Genomic DNA, 22,282 nt, shown 5'->3' with positions numbered 1-22,282 from the left:
CCCAGTCCAGGGCTGTCTGCCTATTAAAACTTCATAGTTTCTCTACTCATCTGACTATCTGTACATCTGTACAGATGAGTAGTCAGACTAAGAAGGGATAGAGGAATATAACTAGTACCTACAATAAAGTCCCTGACAAAAATATATACAAAAGAAAATTAAAATGTCTTTTGGTAAAAGTACCCCATACCATATGGGGGGCTGAAGAGATGACTCAGAAGTTAGGAGCACTTGTCCTTATAGAGGAAATGTGTTCAGTTCCCAGCATCAACATGGAGTCTCACAACTATCTGAGACTCCAGTTGCAGAGGATCTGAGGCTTCTGGCTTTTACAAGTACCAGGTATGCACATGGTACATATACATACATATAGGCAAAACACTCACATGTATGTATGTATATATGTATCTGTATATGTTATATATGTTATATAAAATATTTTACATATTTGTAAAAGATTTAAGATTTAATTTTAAAAGTTTAAAAAATGACCTTGATCATAACATCAGGCCATATCCTTTCCTTAATTTTAGTAGAAATTTTTCAACAGTAACATAACAAAAATAATACTGAAATTTTTGAAGTACCCTCAAAGTAGAGGGATAAATTTAGATGTCCAAAGACATTTAGCCAACCCTAACATCAAGTTAGGGGCTGGAGAGATGGCTCAGTGGAAAAGAATGCTTGTTGCTCTTTCATAGAGCCTGAGTTCAGTCCACAGTACTCATGTCAGGTGGGCTCATACCTGGCTGGGACTCCAGCCACACACACAGCGTATCAGGAGTGCCTATGGATGCCACAGAGGATGTTGGATGCCCTGCGGCTGGACACAGAATTAAAACAAAAATTAAATCACATACTGTTATTCTTTTGAGAAGATAAAATAAGACATTGGTAAATTAAGCACATGTGCAGAAGATAAGCATTCTCCTCCTACTGTATACTCTGACTAGTGGTACATTTTACCTAATTATTACTGTATATGAAAATATTTATTCTTGAGAATACTAAAAGACTAATATAACTTAGAGTTGTATGACGATACAACTTTCATAGCATTTTTAATGGAATGAACTCCATTATTAACCTAAAAAGAAACCAGACTATTGGCTACAGTAAATTTCTCAAAGAACAGAATATTTCTTCATAAAAATATGCCCAAAGGGCTAGAGAAATGCTCAGTGGTTAAGAGCATTGGTCACTCTTCCAGAGGACTGGGTTTGAGTCCCAGGACCCACATGGCAGGCAGCTCACAACCATTGTAATTCCAGTTCTGGTATCTACTGGCACCAGGCCCTCACGTGCTGCACAAACATACATAGAAGCAAAACACTCATAAATGTAAGATAAAAATAAAATAATCTGAATAGATCTCAGTGTGAAATTACGAGCTTTTACAATGGTAATTTTTACAATACTAACCCATGACTGGTTTTACCAATAAAAGGCTTTTTCTAAACAATATATCTTCAGAGTAATTAAAAAATTGTTGGGGCTGGGGATTTAGCTCAGTGGTAGAGCGCTTACATAGGAAGTGCAAAGCCCTGGGTTCGGTCCCCAGCTCAAAAAAAAAAAAAAAAATTGTCTTCCCTGAAAATTCATTTCTTCTCCCAGCAAGTAGTAGCTACCGCTACATATTTAAGTACTTCCTATCTTTACAGAGCACATTGTGTGTGCTACTATAAGCATCTATGATAACTACCTTACCTAAACCAGCCTTTAGTTCCACTTTATTCCAAAATAGGAAAAGAACAGTTAATAACCTTATGATTTTTTTTCTTGTTAGATTTTGTTTTTATCTCTCTGTCATCCCCAGTCATGTAAAACATAGAAGTTCTAAACTTGGAATCAGATTATCCAAAAAAACAAACATGCTTTTAGTAATGGAAAAACTGACAGAACAGAAGAGCAAACAGAAAAGCAGGTATATAAGCCCATACATTTTAAACAAAGTGGAACAGGAGCTTTCACTAAAGCTCACATATTTTCTGATAGAACATCACAGCACCGTAGAGTGCTAGCATTACAACCTGTGATTTGTTAGTTTTATGTTGTACTTTAATCATTGTATGTTGACACTCTTCAGGTTAAAGGTATTGAGAAGCAAGAGCTAATGTTATAAAAATTAACCATAGACCAAGAAGATGCCTATTTCTTATCCAGTACCACTTAAAGTCATAATTAAGACGTTCTAGGCCAGCTGAGGCAAAGCTGTGCCTTCTGAGTTCTGGCTCCTCCCTTCAGCAGTTTCTTGAACCAGTTGGCTCTTTGATCAGTTTCAGGAGATAATGTGTCAACCAGATCCTCTCTGGCCTATCAACTGCCTTATAATTAAGCCCCAGAGATTCCTGAGGCTGCTACAGTGATAGAATCTGGTTCAAATAGTTGAAATTCACTACAAAAACGTGTTTAAAGTCCAAAAGCATTTAATCACTATGTCCGAGTTCATCTCTGAGCTCTGCAACATAGTAGTCACAAGTGTACCCCACTTTTGTTTATCGCAATAATAAAATAATCCTTACAAGCCTAAAACAAGCTGTTATACATTTAAACACCTCAAGATGCAGATACTCATTTTCACACCTAAGAAGGTAAGAACCTGCTACAATTGAAAACTTGACAACCTAATCGAAGACCATCTTCAATGTCATATTCATTAATACAAGAGGGGAAGAGTACCTTTCTAAACTATTAAATGTGTTTATCATGAGTGATGTTAAGAAGACTACTCAAAGCTGATTAGTGATTGAGTTTAGTTAAGCAGTGAGTTCTGGGTTTAAGGAAAGACTATCTCAAAAAAGAAGATGGAAATCAATTAAATAAAGGCAACCAATGTAGTTTTACAACATATCACCTTCTTTCATCTTATCATTTAAAACTCACTTCTATAGGCTTTTAAATGTTCTTGAGCTATGCTGACTAAAATGCTAGCTAAGACAGGGTCAAGAGTAAAAACCAGGGAGTCTGGATTGACACAGAATCATCTATCAAAACCCTAACACACTGGCAGTGAGCCATCCAGATGCTAGTCTGTCTGGTCCTGGCTGGCATCTGTGACAGACCTGTGTCCTGTTAACAACAAAGGCAATATGAACTTACCCAAGTTCTATACTAGATATGAAATCATACTTAGTTGGCAATATTTCTCTTATTTGAATTTACAAACCTTGTCAAAAAAGGAAGAGGGCAGACCAATGACTTGACTGAGTGGGTAAAGTCATTTACACCTAAGCCGGTACTCACACTCTGGGAACTCACAAAATGGAAGAAGAGAACCAACTCCCATAGGCTGTCCTCTAAACTCCAAACACACACACACACACACACACACACACACACACACACACACACACACACACACACACACACATACACGTAATATAAAAGTCTTTATGAAAAGGTCAACAAAACTTGTTTTAAAAAGCCTCAAACAGGTACCTAGTAATCAATACAATTTCCTCCAAAATGATCTGGGACACAATGGATACTAGAATTTTACCAGTCATCTAAGACAAATACACATACAGAAATGTACTTGCAAATGTCATACTACTGCCTTCTTCCTGTTCTTGCTCTAACATAACTTTTAAAATTACTTGGCAATTTTATACATACACGTAATGACAGTCACCATTTTTACCCTCTATGACTCACTCCTCTTGCTAAAACCCTTCTTCCCCCAAGATCTTCAGCCCATTTCTATCTTCTCTGAGTGTGACCCATGAGCATAGATGGAGTTTATCTACTAAAGTATAGGCAATCTGTCAGGAACTACACCATGAAAGAGAATGGCAACCCTTCTCCCATCAACCACTAACTATTCAGTCAGTAAGGGGGTGGGGTCTCACAAACCTCTTCCAATTTGTAAGTCTCAATATTATTCTTTCAGTTTGGGTGTGTGGTGCTGATATAGAATGTCCTCTTCAGTAGTTAACAGCTCTCCGCCTTATTTTGAGACCCAGTCTTTTCTGGGAGACTGGCTGACTAGTAGGCTCCAGGGATCTTCCTGTCCCTGCCTCCCTTGCTAGGGCCACAGACACATACTGCCACACCCAGCCCTTTACAGCCCTCTCTGTAGCCTCTAAGGATCCGAACTCGGGGCCTGAACTCAACAAGCATTTTCTTCCAGCAGGTTCAAAAATATTTTCCAACAATTCACATTATTTAAGAGACTTGTGGCCATTTTCCTAATCAATTCTTAAAATGCTTTTTATATAGTTTACAAAGTAAAGCATTCACTGTATAAAAACTGCCTTATGGACTTTTTTCTTTTGTCTACATCTCTTCCCCTGGGATTGTCCACAATTCTAACATCATATGATATCTTTTAAAATCCAGCATCCTTTAAAAAACTATCTGCCTTTTTAGTAATCAACTAGGTTTTGAACTGAGTCCACCTGCCAATTGCTACAAAATAAACATAATGCTCTCTTCTTAAACAATTCCCTTTAAAGGTCTCCTGTCATGTCCATCCAACTGCCAATACTTTCCTCAGGAAACAGAAGGGTGAAAAGAAAACATAATGGAGAAATAAACCCAACCCTTAACAAACTAGCAAACTGATGCTTATCAATTATGTCCAAGTATCTACATTTAACTCTTAAAATATCACCAGAAGTAGGCATTTTCCCTCTTGTCTGAACAGATTTTTTTTAATACTTTGCTTATAAAATTTTCAAAGATGACATAATTTTAAAAATGTCTATTTCAGTCAGTGTTAACATTTAAAAAAATTTCCATTTTGTCCTACACAAATGCTTTGCCTCCACATGGTATAATACTGTCTTATAATACTATTATTATTTAATCTTTTTTTTATATGTTCACCAATCCTTGTCTTAACTATACCTGTAGCTAATCTGTTTTCTAGCCCAACTGCTACTAAGCTTGCCTGCAAGTCAGTTCTTGTAGAAAGCTTGTACTCAGCTTTGAATTGTATCCCCCTGCCTCTGGCCTTACTCTTTTCTCAGTGCACTGTCCACACTGCAGCAAAGGCATTTTTTTTTTTAAGTGAAAAAATTTGATTATCTAATTTATACAGATAAAAGTCTTTCAACACTTTCGCTCAGTACCAAGTCTCTGCATATGCTATTCTCTCTCTGAAGTCGTCTCTCAAACACTTCTCTCATCTACCCATCTTGGGGTAACTTCAGGTTCCTGGCTCCAGTGTGGACTTACCAGTGTGTAAGACTGTAGAACTACCACTACAAGTCATCAGACATAATGGACAGAGACTTATAACTGCCTGTATGGCTGCCTATACACTCTAGTGGACAACAAGCTATACTAAGGCAACACTGACCATCTTGTTTGCTATGAAAGCTACACCGAATGCCAAGGTTTCTGTAAGGTTTGGGATTGCCAATGTCCAATTTCTAGTAGTTAATAAACAATTCCTGTTCTAAAAATCTAAGTTTAGTCGGATATAATTCATATAACATACAATTATATGTGTGTGTGTGTGTGTGTATGTGTATATATATATATATATATATATATATATATATATATATATATATATATATATATATATATATATATCTCCATCCAATTAAGGTATACAATGAAATGGGATTTGATGGATTCACTTTTGTTTTGTTTGTTTGTAAAGTAAACAGTGCTTCTCTGTGTAGCCTTGGCTGTCTTGGAACTACTCTATAGACCAGGCTATGCGTATGTCTGTTTCTGCCTCCCAAGTGCTGGGATTAAAGGTGTGAGCCACTACCGCCTTGCTGATGTACTCAGAGTAGTCATCAACACACTCTTAAAGCATCTTTCTCACCCTATCCACTAGCAGTAACACCATACTTTCCTCACCATGTCTAGCTTCCAGCAGTTGCTGACCTGTCTGTCCCCATAGATGGGTCTACTGGAGACACTTCACATAATGAAAATTTACAGCATGACTGGTTTCTTTCACTCAACAGTTTTAGAAATTTATTTATAATTTATCAGTATCCTATTCATTTTATTGCTGAAGAATAGGCTTCTGATTCTAGTAACAAAATAAACCCCTTTATCCACTTACTAGCTGAGGAACATTTGTATTCTGTTTTGGCTATTATGAGTAACACTGCTCTAAATATTAACAGGTAGGTTTTTATGTGGACATGCTTTCAATCAAGAGATATCTATGTAGTATAGAAGTGATAGGCCATATACAGAAGTGAGATTGCTTCAACCGTGGGCTGCTGAGATGGCTCAATGGGAAATCATGCAAGCCTATGGCTTGAGTCCGATTGCCTCAACCCACAGTAGGCAAGAGCTGACTGATGCCCCACAACTGTCCTTCACACCGGCTCCAGTCTTTGCACACATTCTTTCTCTCTCTCACACACATACAAATAAAAATGTATTAATTAAAGGTGGCTACATGGCTTACAGTATTGCTAACAATGTATATACCGTGTTCCAACTGACATGTCTAGATGTCTACATGGCTTACCGTATTGCTAACAGTGTATATACCGTGTTCCAACTGACATGTCTAGACAACATGCTCCTTCTTTCTTTCAGCCATCCTAAGAGCTGTGAAATGGGTTTCTCTCTCACTGTGGTCTTCACTTGCATTGTCCTGAAGCCTAAGCAACTTCCATTTGGTAGAAGATAGAATACTGCTGGAATCTGTTTTACTGAAAAAGAAATTAACTGTTGGGGAACTTAATAGAGTGTGGAACTGTGCTAGCTAGTTTTATGTCAATTTAACAAAAGCTAGTGTCATTTGGGAAGAACTCTTAACTGGGAAAATGCCTCCATAAGATTGGCCAATAGGCAAGTCTGTAGTATATTTTCTTAATCAATGATAAATGTGAGAGGGCCCAAGCCATTGTGGGTAGTGTCACCTCTGGGCAGGTGGCTCTGGGTGTTGTAAGAAAGCCGACCCAGCAAGTCAAAAGCAGCATGTATTTCTCCGTGGCTTCTGCTTTAGTTACTACTTCCTGGTTCCTGCCTTGGCTGTCATTGATGATAAAAAATAAAAAAAGATGGATAATGTAAAAAGGAGAACAGATTTTATGAAAATAGTTGGGACTACAGCAATGAATGAAACAAGAAAACTAGGCAAACTAGTCTTAGAAACATTCATCCTTAGAAAAGTGGTCAGAAAGAAAATGAACAAGAACTCTGAGAACAAACCAGGGGAAACAGGTTCAAAAGTGGTTAAGATATAAATTAACAAATTATTTATCACTCAAATAATTTTTTTGATATTCTGGACTGTCCCCCCTTTTTTTAAAATCTAACTCTGTTTGTTTTCAGTTACTGAACTCTTATTGTTAACGAATGCCAATCAAAAGCACTGGACATTGGATAAGAGCTAAGAAAAGTATCAAACACAACACAAATGATCTAAATATTTGTTGCATGGAGATAACTTCTAATTTAAATGAATAATGGCATTACACTGATGCAGATTAGGTTAACATTTTTAATAACATGTATTTCAAACTTCTAAAACATTACAATTAAATCTTTTTTAAAGCGATGTTCCTCTTTGTGGGCCTGGGGCCTGCAGAAGCCAGAAGGGAGCACTGAACTCTGGGACTGGAGTTAGAGACAACTGTGCTTTGCCATGCAGGTTCTGAGAACTGAATCCTGATGCTCTAGGAGAGCAGCTATCTCCTCAGTCCCCTAGAATTAAATCTATGTAAAGTGACCCGGGCATGTGGATGTGGGTAAAAGCACTTGCCATGCAAATGTGAGGTTTTCAGTCAGAATCCCCACAACTCATATAAAAGGCAGATATGTAACATGAACCTCTGAAATACCAACGCTCCTCAGAGGATCTGGCAGGCAGAGAGACAAGAGAATCCTGGAAACTCTCAGGCCAGCTTAGAGAACTTGGCATGTTAGTGGAGAAGCAAGAGTTGCCACCTCAGACAAAGTGAAGGGAAGCACTGACATTCAGAGCGGTCCTATAACTTCTACACCTACATTTGGGCACGTGTGTGTGCATGAACACACACACGAACACACACACACACACACATACACACACACACACCCAAAAAGAAAGTGGGCAAGAAAGCATTCTTTTATCCTGTCTCTTCCAACTACTTCTCTACATGAATACAATGTATTTTACACCTTCACACAGAGTAATAAAACAATAGTCTTCCTAGGACATAGAGGATGACATCCCGAGTTTAACAGATGTGTGTGTCATCAGCAATCTGGTCAAGGCCAGCTCTCCATATTCCATATGCTAGGAGCTTTACTGAAAAAATGTCTTCTATACACAAGTACAAAAGCAATATAGCATTTTGTGCAAAACATAAAACTTTGATAACATTTTTCTGGAAGTAATCCAATAAATATAAAAGTTAAGATGAATAAAGTATAATATTTGCATGCTATTCCATGAAAAAGAGGAAATGATACTAAACACTCATTGGTAGAAAAATAAATTCAGATGCACAAAGCAAAATTCTATACAGCCATTAAAGGTATTTGCTGATTAACAAAGATGTGTAATTTTTTAAAATAGGTTATATATCAGAAAACTAAGTATGACCCCATTTATAGATGATCACACACTTGTATTAGCGTGTGTTTACTAGACTTCAAAGAGGTGAATGTTTGGCTAGCACTAAACATCTTCTATTCTTTTCTATGCTGCTTTAATTACCTAAACGTTTCTATTTGTAATAATATGCATATATAACGACAAGTACAAATGTACGTCATGTCGTTAATGAAAAGGCGATAGACACCGAGGCAGGAGGATCAGGATTATTTCAAGGACAGCCTGGACTACACGAAACCTTGTCTCAAAAGCAAATTAAAAAACAAACAAACAAAACAAAAACAAAAAACCAAGAACATAAGGCACCGAAATCTTAATGATGTCTCATAGCTTTTCATGTCTACGATAAATACAGTTAGCTTAGACACTTTAATGTGAAAAATGGTGGTTGAAAAGATTAAGTTGCAATAGGCATTTTTAAAGAAAAAAATAGAAACTACATTTTTGTTTTGGCTTCCCAATGTACTTTGGAAGAATACAGAAACATGTGATCTGTTCAAAAATATTAAGAAAAACTATACAGATTATTTAACAAAATACAGCATCCAAATCTGGGTACACCAGCATCAAAACTTTATTTAGGAACAAAAACATATATAAACAAATATTCAAACTGTCAGATGTAATACTGACTTGTTATATGGAAAACCTAGAACACAGACAAAAGAGTATACTAGATTCATAATAAATTCTAAAACAATTTACATACCGTGGGAAAAGTGTGCAAAGACTTAACTAAAGACTCACTCTCACAGGGCCTCTTTCTGATCCCGTTCTAATTAAAAATAAGCTCCAGAGTCTGCTCCATAAGATGGAATTCATGCCTGGCTCCACTCACACGGAGCCAGATAACAGGGCATAGGCTGAGGGAAGACCCAGGATTATTATCCTGCTAAACAGACACAGATTTAAACGGCTCCCTCGGTTCTTATCTTTATACCAATGGATTAGTACATCTTTCAACTCGTGGTTTTACAATGATGGCAATCAATGTAGAAACTCACAACTAGTCAATGAACAGGGATAAGAGTCTGTGGTAGGACATCTGTATCAGATGTCCTCCTCCCAAGGCTAAGAAAAAGAGAGAAAACAGTATTTTCATGATGTGAGAGAACAGTTGCACACATGAACTCACGGAAGCTGGAGAGGGATCACGAGGTCCCATTTCTGGCTAGGAGCTATCAGTTGTCAATAGCTGTGAATCAGGTTGTTTGTTTGTTCTTTAGAGACGAGACTTCATGCCTACACGCATACTGGAAGCACTAAGTGGGCTTGGTGAGTTTAAAAAACAAAACATGTAATTAGGAGGGGACAGTGACAGTAGGATGAGAGAAGCTGGAAAGAAGCAGAGAAAGGGGATGCATGTGATCAAAACACCTTATGTGCATGTATAGCATTCATAAGTAATAACAATTTTTAAATAAGCTTTGTAGAAAACATGTAGTTATTGATACCATTATTATCACAATCTATCTAATTCACCAGATACAACTCCAATGATCAGTATTTTCAAAATGTAACTTTCCTGAATACGCTTCAATACAGAGGATATCCATAAATATGGTCTAGAGCTGATGCTCCATGAGTTCAACAAATGTTCCAAAGAACAGGTATTTGCTTCTAAAACAATTCTGAAGGATGTATGTGTGTGCATATGTATGTTATCTCAACACAAAAGTGATACATTGATGTGCATGTATATTTGTATATTAGTTTGTGAAGAAGTACTTTCCTACATGGCTACGAAACTTGAAGAAGGCATCAATCCACATCTCATCAAATCCAATCTCCTTTTATTATCAAATACTACTGAAAGTTAACGGTTTGTACAATCTGAAATTCTTTTAGGAGACCATGTTAAACCAAAAGCAATCAGATGAATATGAAGTAATATTCAAGCTAAAGCTTTCTATTAGGTAAGGATCTCTCCACGGACTCTCTCTCACACACACACACACACACACACACACACACACACACACACACACACACACACACCACAAACACAACACACTTAAATAGATTACTAAAAAGGTCTCAAGCTGAGAAATGCTTTCCCTACTTTCCCTGGTTTCTAGTGGATGTCATTTCAGAAATGCCTATATGACACATGACAACGTGGAATGTCTCCACCCATGAAAGAACATTTGAGTCAGGCAGCCACTGAGGACAGGAATACCAAAGGGAAGCCTGGCTTTTTATGGCTAGCCAGCTCAACAATGAAAAGATAAGCACCCAAAACACTAGTGAGGTCAGAAAATTCTGGGTATGAGGACCCACAGTGAAACATTCAGAAAAGACTGTAATTAAATCACTATAATACATGAATTACTTTTATTGCTATGTTATCAGAAATCATGTCCTAATTGAATGCAAAGGATTTGTTAAGATATTCATTTTTAAACTAAAGTACAAAAACTTGGCAAAATTACACTTGTATTGGTAATCACTAACGGATTCCACTTTTAAAGTAAATCTAAAATACAGATATTGTGCTGTAATAATGAATATTTAAACATAAGTTGTTGGCATATGCTTTTCTGATACTTCTTTTTTGAGACGGGCTCATATTGTAGCTCTAACTGTCCTGGAATTCACTATGTAGACCAAGCTAGCCTCAAAGTCACAGAGCTGGGCTGCCTCTGTCTCCCAAATGCTGGGATTAAAGGTGTATGTCACTACACCCTGCTTTAATTTTTTTTCCTGCTTTAATTTTTAATGCTGTAATTCCCAATATAGCTGCTAACACAACTTATCAGTTCATTTTCTATTAATTCTACTGTTAAAAATTACAATATTCAGGTTTTTTTTTTAAATTAAGACACTGTGCACCTACTGAAATAAAATCCAGACAACGAAAAATTAAGAGGAAAGAATCAATTTAGGAAACTATGTTAAGAAATTTTCTATTTTATTTGAAGATAAGATATACTTCTAATAGCGGGTAGTCTTTAAATGCCAAACATATGGTTTAGAACATGCACAGAATCTGTGTTCTTCCGTGGTCAAAAATGCTCGCACTTTGTGTTTTGAGCAGTGCCTTAATAAAAACAAACTGGGAAACACTTTCCAGAGGATAACAACAAGCACAAGACCTATGGAAGTGCATGAATATGGAGCCAATGGTTCTCAAAGGCTTCCAGCTACCCCCTGAATCCCTGCAGATAAACGTCTGGTTTCCAACTATGTATCTAAGAAACACAGGGCTTAAACTCTGATATAGAATGCCACCCTCTGTACTCTACAGGCCCTGGTAAAAGCAGGGCACAGGGCAGTGTTACGGGATCCGTTCATCCTTCGCTACAACTGTACTCTCACCAAAGCACAAAGAGCATCTGTTGTCCCTCTTGATAATTTTATAGACTGACATGGGCATCTCAACTGCCCTTTATTTTGATGCTACATCCTTCTGTTGTTAAAATATCCCATTACTTTATGAAATCATACCAGATGATCAAATTACTTGGTTTAAATTTACTGATGGAGCAAAACAAAATTACAGATTTGTTCTTTTAGTGACCGAAATAAATAAGTTCGTATAAATAAGAGGACCAATTATGAGCAATAAGTAAATCACATTTTCAATCCTTTCATCATTTTCAAATTAAGTAAGACCAGGATCGTAACCCAGCTACATTCTGTAATTCATAGATGAATATATAGCTTGATGTTCTTACGAATAAGAGGCTCCCAACTAGAGTCAAGAATGACTAACAACGTACGAGCTCATTTTACCAGCTCAGAAACCATTTTAGATAACATTGTTAGCATTTGTATAATATCGCATGCCCTGATTACAAATAGCAATGATCATTATACACAAAGTAATTGAAGTAATTGTGCTGCAGAGTGCTGACAAGTTGAGATTATTTTTTCTTTTGACACAGGACCTCATTATGTGGCCCTGAAACTCAGAGATCTACCTGCCTCTGCCTCCCAGAGTGCTAGATTAAAGCTAGGCCTGCGTGCATGTCCAGCTGGGATGGTCTTCTTTAACATCTCAGATATGAGCTTCCTATAGTTCATATCCAAGAACTGAATGTACACTTAGGTATAAAAATCACTGTATATGCATAGCAAAAGTAGTGATATAAACTGTCACTAATAGAAAAATAAAAAGGAAAACCAAGTGTTAGTTAAAACAAAACTAGATTAAGAAAAAAAAATACCTGTTCATGTTTTTTCATTTATCTAATTTTCACAGGGAAAACTCTCAAATAGTAATTAACACAATCACTGAAATATTTAAAAAAAATTTTTTTCTTCAGACTTAATTAAGTTAGGGTACCAGACAGAAGCAGGAGAATCTCTGTGAGTTTGAGGCCATCTTTATCTACATGGTGAGCTCCAGGTCGGCTGGACTACATAAAAAGACTGCTACCCTCCCCCAAAAAAGCCATCTGGTGGGGTTGATGGGAGGCCTAGACGAAGGCCTGGGTTAGAATTCCAGTTCACTGTAATTCACTGTGTTGGCAACCTTGAGCACAGGAAGGAACTGTGAGAATTAAAAGTGATACTGTTTCTAAAGCACTGCTTCTCAATAAAACACTGGTAAGTCATGGCTACTGCACAGTCAGCCCTAACCTAAAATAAATGGAAAGGAAATGTTAGAGGTCTTCCATCCTGTGAAGAATGTATCAGCATGCTAACATCCCATCCCTTCACTGTGATTATGCAAAGAGATACACTTTCAAAAGAAAGGTCTAAGAAAAGATGGCTATTATTTTTAAACAGACTCCAGAGGAATGAAAGCAGCATCTTTTGGAGTGTCAGGAAATAGCACTCTGTAGTAGGAATACAATGTTTTGTTCTACACCTAATAAAGGTTTCTAAAAGCTGATCCTTCGAATTCCTGTAGATTTTGAAGCATTTTTGCTCTTACTGAATAGAGCATGGGAAACATGGTAAGAGGGATGGTGCAAATTTCCTATGGCTACCCAGTGCTGCTTCCACCTGGCTTTGCGAGAAAACGCTCAGTCACAGTTTGCAATCACACTGAAGCTAAAGCTCATGAAAGACAGTCTTGGTTATGACACTTCAAAGTCAGACCACAAAACTGTTGCCAGGAAGCACCAAGGCAGCAACTGCAGAGAAGGCATTCGAACAGCAGCAGTGTAGGCGCTGTGCGGTACCAGCACACCCCATATATGGCTACGTTGCCCATTTACTGTGTGAAGTAAGGGACCAGTTTGGGCTTGGAAATCTGTTTAATAAATTTAAAAATGGATTCTAGATGATTTGAATAAAAGTTTTATGAGCCATTAGCATAAGGTATTATAGCTTTTCTAAAGAAAGTACCCAGAAAAACAATTTCATATACATTTTAATATGAATTTTAATACTTTTACAACTAATCCAATAAGTGTTTCTAAAACTGTAACATGAAAAAATAAAACAGGTCAAAGTTAAAAACTGAAAATGTATTCAGTTTAAAACAGATTGCTCATATAGAGCACCTGAATTATTCTGCAACAAGGAACTCAACATCAACTGCTTCTGATGGCTTGCATGCTTTAAGGAAAAACTACACTCCAAGATTCCTATGTTTACAAAGAAGCGTTCAATGGATCCCTTACATGTTTACAGAACTTGTATTTAAGAGCACAATGATTTCATATTAAGCTTAACTACAAGTCTGTCTAGTTGGAAACAGAGGGGGGGTATTATTGTAAAACTACAAAAGAACACTGACCATTTAGCCTTGGATTTCACTATAGAATCTACCTCAGGTTCTTATGAAGGTGTTAACTGAATACATTTTCTGCCACTCAGCCAAAACCTGAAGCTGGTTTATGACTTTTTAATACAAAGGGATGCTACTTACAAATACTTTACATACCAATGAAAAGAAATATACTAAACATCTACTTCCAAATTTTTCATTTATTTCATAAAAACACTGATTCTATAATATTGGGCCAATATTCTAAATATCTGGACATGCAGGCTTCAAGTATGTATACCAATAACGATGAAAATGATTTATAAAAGGAATCAAAACAATTCAATAAAAATGTTAGTGAGTCAGGCCCTGGAAACATAAATATATGGAAGAATGGGTCCTGATTCTTCTAAGTTTGAGACAGTGAGCTTCTAGATACTAGTAATAAGAAGTGTTATTAAATAAAGACGGCCAGAGCGTGAGTACACTGAGTACTGAGCACCCAGAGAAGTACATGTGTCTTTGCTACCTCAGCTACCTCAGACAGGTTCAAAGCGATTGGCAGTTGGATGGAACCTTACAGGAAACTGAGCTGGTAAAGAAAGGAAGGGCATTTTAGAAGAGGAAAGGAAACGACTAAAAGCATATAAATAGAAAATTAAAAATCTAGTTCTAATGAAAGTAAGGTCACCAATTCCACAGTTATGAAGCATAAGCTAATGATAGTGAGTTTTAAACCTATACTGAGGAGAGGCACAGCACAGGGCTGCTAAGATTTTTCTTAAATGCATATGCATCCTGGAGTGAAACATGCATGCATGCATACATATATACATACACATATAAAGTTGGAAAAACAAATTGTCAGTATAATACCAGTATAAAAGTATAACTGCTTGGACTAGGTTGATAATCAAAGTAGCAAAGAAGAGAAGTAATACAGAGGTAACCCCGAGGAACAGCCAGGTGACTGAGTGGACATATATCCACAGGGATAATGAATGAAGGAACTGAAATGTTTAACTTCATCTTGACATTGATGACAACAATGTTTTAGTCTGAACTTGAGGGTGAAATTCATGATAATTTAAAACTAGAGCTGAATATTCAGATTATATAAAAAGATTGTACTCAATCTCAAGACACAGAAAAGTTAACAATGATAAAACTCAGTTACAATTACAAAAAATTTTCTGAAAAGTAATGATTTCTTAAAGAAATGTTTTGTGAAAACAAAGTAGTTGCTAGCCTATGGCAAAAAGAACTAGATCTGAATATATACGACTACTTAAAGATAATATACTTTTAGCTAAAGATTACATTATATCATATTACATTTTATATCAATAAGTTGGTTGATGTAAAAGAATGGGAACTGAAAATTGACTTGAAGAAATTGACACAGAGGAAAAAGTTAAGATTTTTCAGTGAAAAATAAAAAGCTAAACTCCAAATTGACACTTGCATTTTAGGCATGCCAGTAAGGACCAGCCCAAGGCATTCTATCCATAACCCTATAAACCTTGACAATGTTTACAAAGCATGCTAAAATACAGGCATAATCACATGCTATAAGTAAAGCTCTGTAGGTGAACAACTGCCAACCAGCAAAAATGAAATTGTACTTCAGACCTAAGGTTTAGAAAAATCGGAGTGGTATCCTACACTTGGAAGAAGAGGAGTCCAGAAACCAAGGCTTTCTCTCCATATGGATGGCATTTCTATGCCAAAGGATAAAGAGCAGTAGCTGGGTTTTCACAGCTTTCAGTGAGCGCTCTTTCAACCAACAAATAACCCTTTAAGTACAGACCGCTTGTATTACAAATGTAAAGAAAATAGCAGGGTGCTAAGTGTATCCGTGGGATGTGAAGTACCAAAGCTTTTGTCCTGTGATCAAAACTGAGGTTCTTCTACCCAGCCAAAAGGTGAGTTAACATGCGAATAGACTAAAGAAAAATTAAACTGGTAAAATATTTTAGCTATTTTATGATCTTTTGAGAGTATTAAAATATTTAAGGACCAGTCACCAAATCAGTCATTTATTTTACTGTTAGCCAATGAAGACAAACATCGTTTGTCATTTGGGAGACTTCTGAAAAGCTTAAGATCCCAAGAGGAGGAGATGGGTTCCATTTCTCACCTCTCACTAACTGGTGTCCCGAATTTGCCCAAAGTGAAGAAGCCCTTGTCTTCACAGTTATAATGGGAAACAAGATAAATAAGAGCAGTAAAGAAAACACAATAAACATCTCAAGGCTGCTTTTTAAAAATCCTTTACATGGTATATGTCTGTCCTCTGCAACTGGAGTTCCAGACAGTTGTGAGCTGCCATGTGGGTGCTGGGAATTGAACTCAGGACCTCTGGAAGGGCAGTCACTGCTCTTAACAACTGAGCCATCTCTCCAGCCCCTCAATGCTTCATCTTTTAAGGACTTTGGCTTCATTGATTTAAGGAAGGTGCTCTATGCCAACAGCAAATAAAAAGGCATAAACTTAGACACATCTACTTACGTGCTTGTCAACGCAAACAGAATATGCAGTCATAGAGCCTGTACCTATAGTTACCAAACCACCCATTCAGTCAGTCAAGAAGGTCTCATTAAGTCGGGCTTCTTTAAATAAGTAAAAACACATAAACACAAGCCTTTAAAAGCCAATTTCATGTCTTTTCTACTATCTAAACTAGTATTGCAACATAAAACAATATTAGACATTGTCCTCTTCCTCCAAGCCAATACAATTCTCCACAGGGAAGAAACTACATTTCTATTTAGCAGTTTTAGAAAACATACTGATATAAACCACTACCCAATTATTCTGACATGTAGTGTGCCTTGGAACCAATTTTTCACTTAAACTTGCCAAGGACACAAGAAAGAATACTTGGGGATTATTTTTTTTAATTTTACATAATGCCATTTTTTAATGCTGAAGTTGATTTCCTTCTCAAAATCATGTTTTCAGATCTAAGAGTTATAATGTGCCTTAAGCTTTAAGCAAATGAACTTTGTATTATAGTAAAGAACCACCCTATATTTTCACTCAGTGCCATTCTAAATTCCAGATCTGTCCTCCAGATTGTCAGGCATTTCAGTCCTTCCAGTCAGCTTTGTAAACACAGGCTACGCCAAACTTGATATGTGAATTTGATTAAATAAAACTTTAAATGGTCATCACTTATTAAAGCAGGAAGCAATAAAAGGAAAATACCTCCATACCATGTCTTTTTAAAAGGTATAAAGTTAACAGGGGCAAAATAATAAAGTTTAGGTACAAAGTGCGAAGCCTTAGGTTTCAACCTCTGTTTTTAACCACACTATTATTCAAAATAGAGCTATGCTCTCCCACAGAACCAAGGGGAGAGAGCGGGAAAAGCCTTTTTCACTCTAATTTCCTAGTAATTCCAAGTTGCTTAACATGAAAATAGAAAGAATCTATGTTATGGCACCTATTACCAGCACTTAAAACTTGCTTTTCAAGCAGAACTCTAAGGGTTTTGTTGCTTTTGGCTTGTTAAAGGCAAAGCAACATTATCTCTGGATTGCCAATAGTTTCTCCTTATTTGGCTAACATTGAGAGATCCCAATCAGACTACTATAAAACTTTAACATGCACAAAGCATCCATTTTGAGAAAAGATTGTGATTAGCTTCATTTCTCCCCTCCACCCAACAAAAAAAAAAAAATAAAATAAAATAAAAAAAATCAAAGTTTGGCAACCGTCTTTGAGGAGTACACATTGTTTATTCTTGTCTTTCCTAGCCCCGGTGTACACTCCAGGAGCCAGAGCTAATGGATCTGCGTCTCTGCGACAAACTTCGAGTACAGGAATCCATAGACTCTAGTTAAGAGGTGGGCAAGCCCACTTGGGAAGACTTCCTTATCTGATACACTAGCAAACCCCTCTCTTTCAGCCACCACAGAATAGCTAATTACACCCCGTTTTCCCCTCCCCAGTGACCGAGAGTAATAAAGGAGAAAACAGGAAATCGTTCGCTCAGGGCACCCGGCTTTAGGGCTCTTGATCACTATTATTATCATCGTCATTTGTAATCAAGTCCTGAAAAGTACACCAAGACCAATGCCCACCTACAGGTCAAAGGGGGTCCATCTGCCACAAGAATCCCTACCGCTCCCGGTTAGTGGATTTTCAAACTCCCCCACCCCCCGAGTCTATCACTGACACCCGGCCTCGGCACAACCCATTACATTACACTCCAGCTCGGCTTGACCCAGAGTACCAGACACATGTCCACAAATGGCCCTGGGGCCCCAAGAGGACCACAGTCCATTTTGTCCCGCGCCCAGGAAAATCAGCCGGCTCCCAAACTGCACAGGCAGCGAGCGAGCGGCTATGAAGGGGGCCTGGAGCCCCGCGCCCAGCCTCCGCCGACGGAGCCGCCCCCTCACCCGCAGCAGGGAGTCTCCCGCCACCCCCCGGCCTCAGCACCGGAGCCCTGAGAGGCCCGGGCGCGAGCACGACAGCGGGCCCGGGCTCCGGGTGAGGTCGGCGGGCACACAGACCTGGTGCAGGGCGGTGAGTCCGTCCACATTGGCGTAATTGATGTCGGCGCCGCGGTGCAGCAGCTTGAGGACCTCGTCCGTGTCGCCGCTGGAGCAGGCGGCGAGGAAGACGGCGCCATCGTCGAACTTCACCTTGGTCTTCTGGCGCTTCACCACGGGAGGCTCGAGGTCCGTCTCGGAGCCGATCCAGCGCTTCAGCTGCTCGTTCCGCTTCTGCTTCGCGTCCGCCATCTTCATCCCCTCTCCTGCCGCCGGCTCTTCTTATCGCGAGCGGGGGAAGGGGGCGGCGGCGAGGGAGGCGAGGGGACGCCGGGGGGTGTGCGACCGTGTCTGCGAGAGCGGGCCGGAGCGGAGTCGCGAGCCGGGGAGGAGACGCTCGAGACTTCCAGTATCCCACAGAGCACTGGGGCGAGCCCGGCAGAGCGGGCCTCTCTTCCTACCACAGACGCCCTCCCGCCCCCGGCACGGCCGCCCGTCAGCCGCGGCCCGGCTGAGCGTAACTTCGCGAGATCGCGGCCGGGGAGGCGCCCTGCGGCCAGTGCGCATGCGCGCTCCCGCCTCGGCCCGGCCCAGGAAGAGCTCGGCGGCCGAGTGCGGCGGGGGCGCTACCGGAGGGAAGCGGGTGTGGCTCTGGCTGCGGGGGCTGGGCCGCTCCTGGAAGGGAGGAGGCCGGGAAGGAAGGTTGTCCAGCGGGACCGAGGGCTCTGGAGGCTGCCCGTCGGGCGGCGAGGCGGTACCAGGCTGACCTGCCTCCGGGGCTGGTCCGGCCGCGCGAGGCGTCTGCCCAGGGCGGAGGGTTTTCCTATTGGCTGCGTGATTTGAATGGAGTGGGCACAGGTCGCGCATTAGGTGCTTGGGGGTGCTCTTCCCGAGGAACTCGGGTGAACCCGGGCGATCCTGACGAGGCCGTTTTAAAAGTGGGGTCGGAGTCGTCTCCACGGCCCTGTTGGCAGTGACCGAGGTGATCGCCTACTGGCAGGGGATGACCTGCGGTAATTGCGTTGGCTTCCTGCTAACACCCACTGCAGAAATGTCTTTCCTCTTAGGCTTGCTCGGTATTGTTGTTTTGTTTTCTCTGTCTCTTAAGCCTGTTTTGATTTCTTCTTCTTTCATCGCTTCCAGCCTGTGTGGCACTGCCCATGGGGTTAGTTCAGCCTTGTTAACTGGTTCTGACCTTTTAAGGGATTTATGGTTCCAGCTCCATTGCTTTCTATGGAGTGAAGACCCGGCTGCGTCTAGAATTCAAAAGGAATGTGGATGAAGGCAGTTACATCGACTGATACTTATCCAATACTTGTCTAATAAGTCGTGACTTCCTAGGCTCCGAAAATACAGTAAATATGATTGATTTGATTTCTTAAATTCTTAAATTTCTTAAGGTCTCGTGCTGTAAAAGACATTATCATAAAGAGACTTTAAATTTGTGTTTTCTAAACACTCTCCCTTTCCGTACACTCTAGATCTATAATGTCATAAAACCCTACCACTGAATGGAAGTTTGGGGATCCTCTAGACTGTGAGACTCCCAAAAGAAAACAGTTGCAATTCTCCTTTAACCTTGCCCTAACCGCCTCCCAGTGGTGGGGATACACCAGTGGAAAGTTATTTTCTTACTCTTAGCATGTTGCCTTTCTCGTAGACTATATTAGAATAATTGAGTAAAATATGCTTACGAAACCACCTTCCTTATAGAACTGAATATTCTGAATTTCAATTTTAGGAATAGTAGTAAGATCCAAACTAGGATAAAAACTTCCTTTGAAATACAAAAGCGAGTGTGCCATACATGAAATATAGCATGTCTTCATAAAATGAGCCAAGGATTATACCGTTAGACCTCTGCACAGCAAGGAGAACAGTGGCGTTCGTACTAAATTTTATTTTCTTTTCCTTTTTTTCTTTTTCCAGATACAGTTTCTCTGTGTATTCCTGTCTGTCTGTCCTGGAACCCACTCTGTAGACTTCGAACTCAAGAGATTTGCCTGCCTCTGCCTTCTGAGCACTGGGATTAGATCCGTGTGCCACCACCACCACCTGGCAGGGTAATGAATCTTCTTAACACTAAACTATAAAATCCCTGTGCACAGAATACAGAATAAAAGAAAAGAATTGAGGATACTCTCGTCAGCTCTCTTATCTACCTACCTTGGAAAAAAAACGACTTTCCCTGGTTTCCTGAGAATATTCTGGTCTATTTATTTGCTCTTAAAAGTGCTCTTGAAGTTCATTGGTATCTTCAGGTTTTCATTTGGGCAAGAGGACTTCAATGGGAGGCATGCCATTTCTGACCCAAGCACTTATTTCAGGACATAAAAATAATACAAAACAAGACAGTAGTTAATTAATAAAACATAATTAAGCCCCATTCCCAAAAACTATCAATTAAAAAAAAAAACTGGAAACCTCAAACCTTGGGCTGTCAGCTTGTCCAAACTTCATTTGAATATAGCGTTCCATTCTTCATAACTTTTAAGGTTAAAGGGCTCCACCTGCAACAGGCTCTGTCTTTTTAGGATACATATATGTGTGTATATGATATATATCATATATAGTCTCTATATATCATATATAGTCTCTATATATCATATATAGTCTATACTAAAGACCTGTAGTTAATTGAAAAATAAGCACAACTTTTTATTAGAACATAGAAGTCAACCCTTTCATATTAATTACCAAGTGATTGGTCTGAGCAGCAGTTAAAGAAATGCAAATGCTTTCATCTCCTAACGACTTGTATGCAAGTTCGAATGTAGGGATTTCAATTCCTTTAAGGCAAATGGCCTGTTAAAGTGGAAAGCACATGTGTTTCAGAACCTGAATAAGCGTTTGTAGTGGGCTAGTGAAAAATATTTAGACCCAACCAAAGAGTTGGCCAGAGTCAACAATGAACCATCGGCCTTGCTTTGGACTGCACCTAAACTCATCTGTAGCTCTGGGTCACAGCATCTCAAATCTTTGGCCTCTGAACAAGGTCAGCCTCCCTCCTCAGCCCAGGGCTTCCTCCTCTGTGATGATTGGTTTTCTTCTGACTCTTCAGGTCAGGGTTTCTGCAGCATCAGGCTCTATCCCAAAGGCCTAATCTCTAACCTTAGCACACCACACGTAATCACTACCATCTCCATGAACCAACTACATTGATTCCCCCAAACCTGAAAGCCAAAGGAAGATCTAGCAGTTATACAGAATGTTTGTGTAGTCCTGACAAGACAGTAACAAGCAACCTCCAACCTGTTTTCATGTCCAGGATTGGAAAGAAAGCCTTAGTATCAATTAATTGTTTCACAATACTTTATCACTTTTTTTTTTTTTTACCAGATTCAAGAGCCACAAGTGCTATTGTTTATTTAACCTTTTTGGAACTTATATAGAATTATTTTAAAGGAAATTTGCTTCTCTGGTAAGTAGAAAACATTTCCTGCAGTCGTAAATGAAAGAAGACCATGAAAGCAAAACTGTATTCTAATGAGGTTGCCTATCAAGAATTTGAGCTCCGACAGTCAATACTTAATTTATAAATAAATTATTAAGGGTTGGATATGCTGGCATAAAGCTAATATTAATAGTTAAAAA

The 22,282-nt window shown here is 39.1% G+C and overlaps 1 protein-coding gene across 22 annotated transcripts in view; it reads right to left on the bottom strand.

Annotated features, from left to right (window-relative positions):
- Positions 1 to 19,201, bottom strand: part of Ppp1r12a (protein phosphatase 1, regulatory subunit 12A) — a 110,845-nt gene extending 91,644 nt beyond the window's left edge. For 21 of the 22 annotated variants that reach the window (XR_015623707.1, XR_015623708.1, XR_015623715.1 and 18 more), the window contains exon 1: positions 18,710 to 19,201. Coding sequence is in view for 7 of the 22 variants with exons in the window: in XM_087555374.1 (XP_087411500.1) it covers positions 18,710 to 18,946 (237 nt within the window). In the remaining 15 variants the exon portion in view is untranslated. 22 annotated transcript variants of the gene reach the window in all.
- Positions 19,202 to 22,282: the final 3,081 nt, after the last annotated feature.

This window comes from Rattus norvegicus, chromosome 7, assembly GCF_021556685.1.
Source record: "Rattus norvegicus strain SHRSP/BbbUtx chromosome 7, alternate assembly SHRSP_T2T, whole genome shotgun sequence".
Classification (NCBI taxonomy): domain Eukaryota; kingdom Metazoa; phylum Chordata; class Mammalia; order Rodentia; family Muridae; genus Rattus; species Rattus norvegicus.
This window is presented reverse-complemented; position numbering and strand designations above follow the sequence as displayed.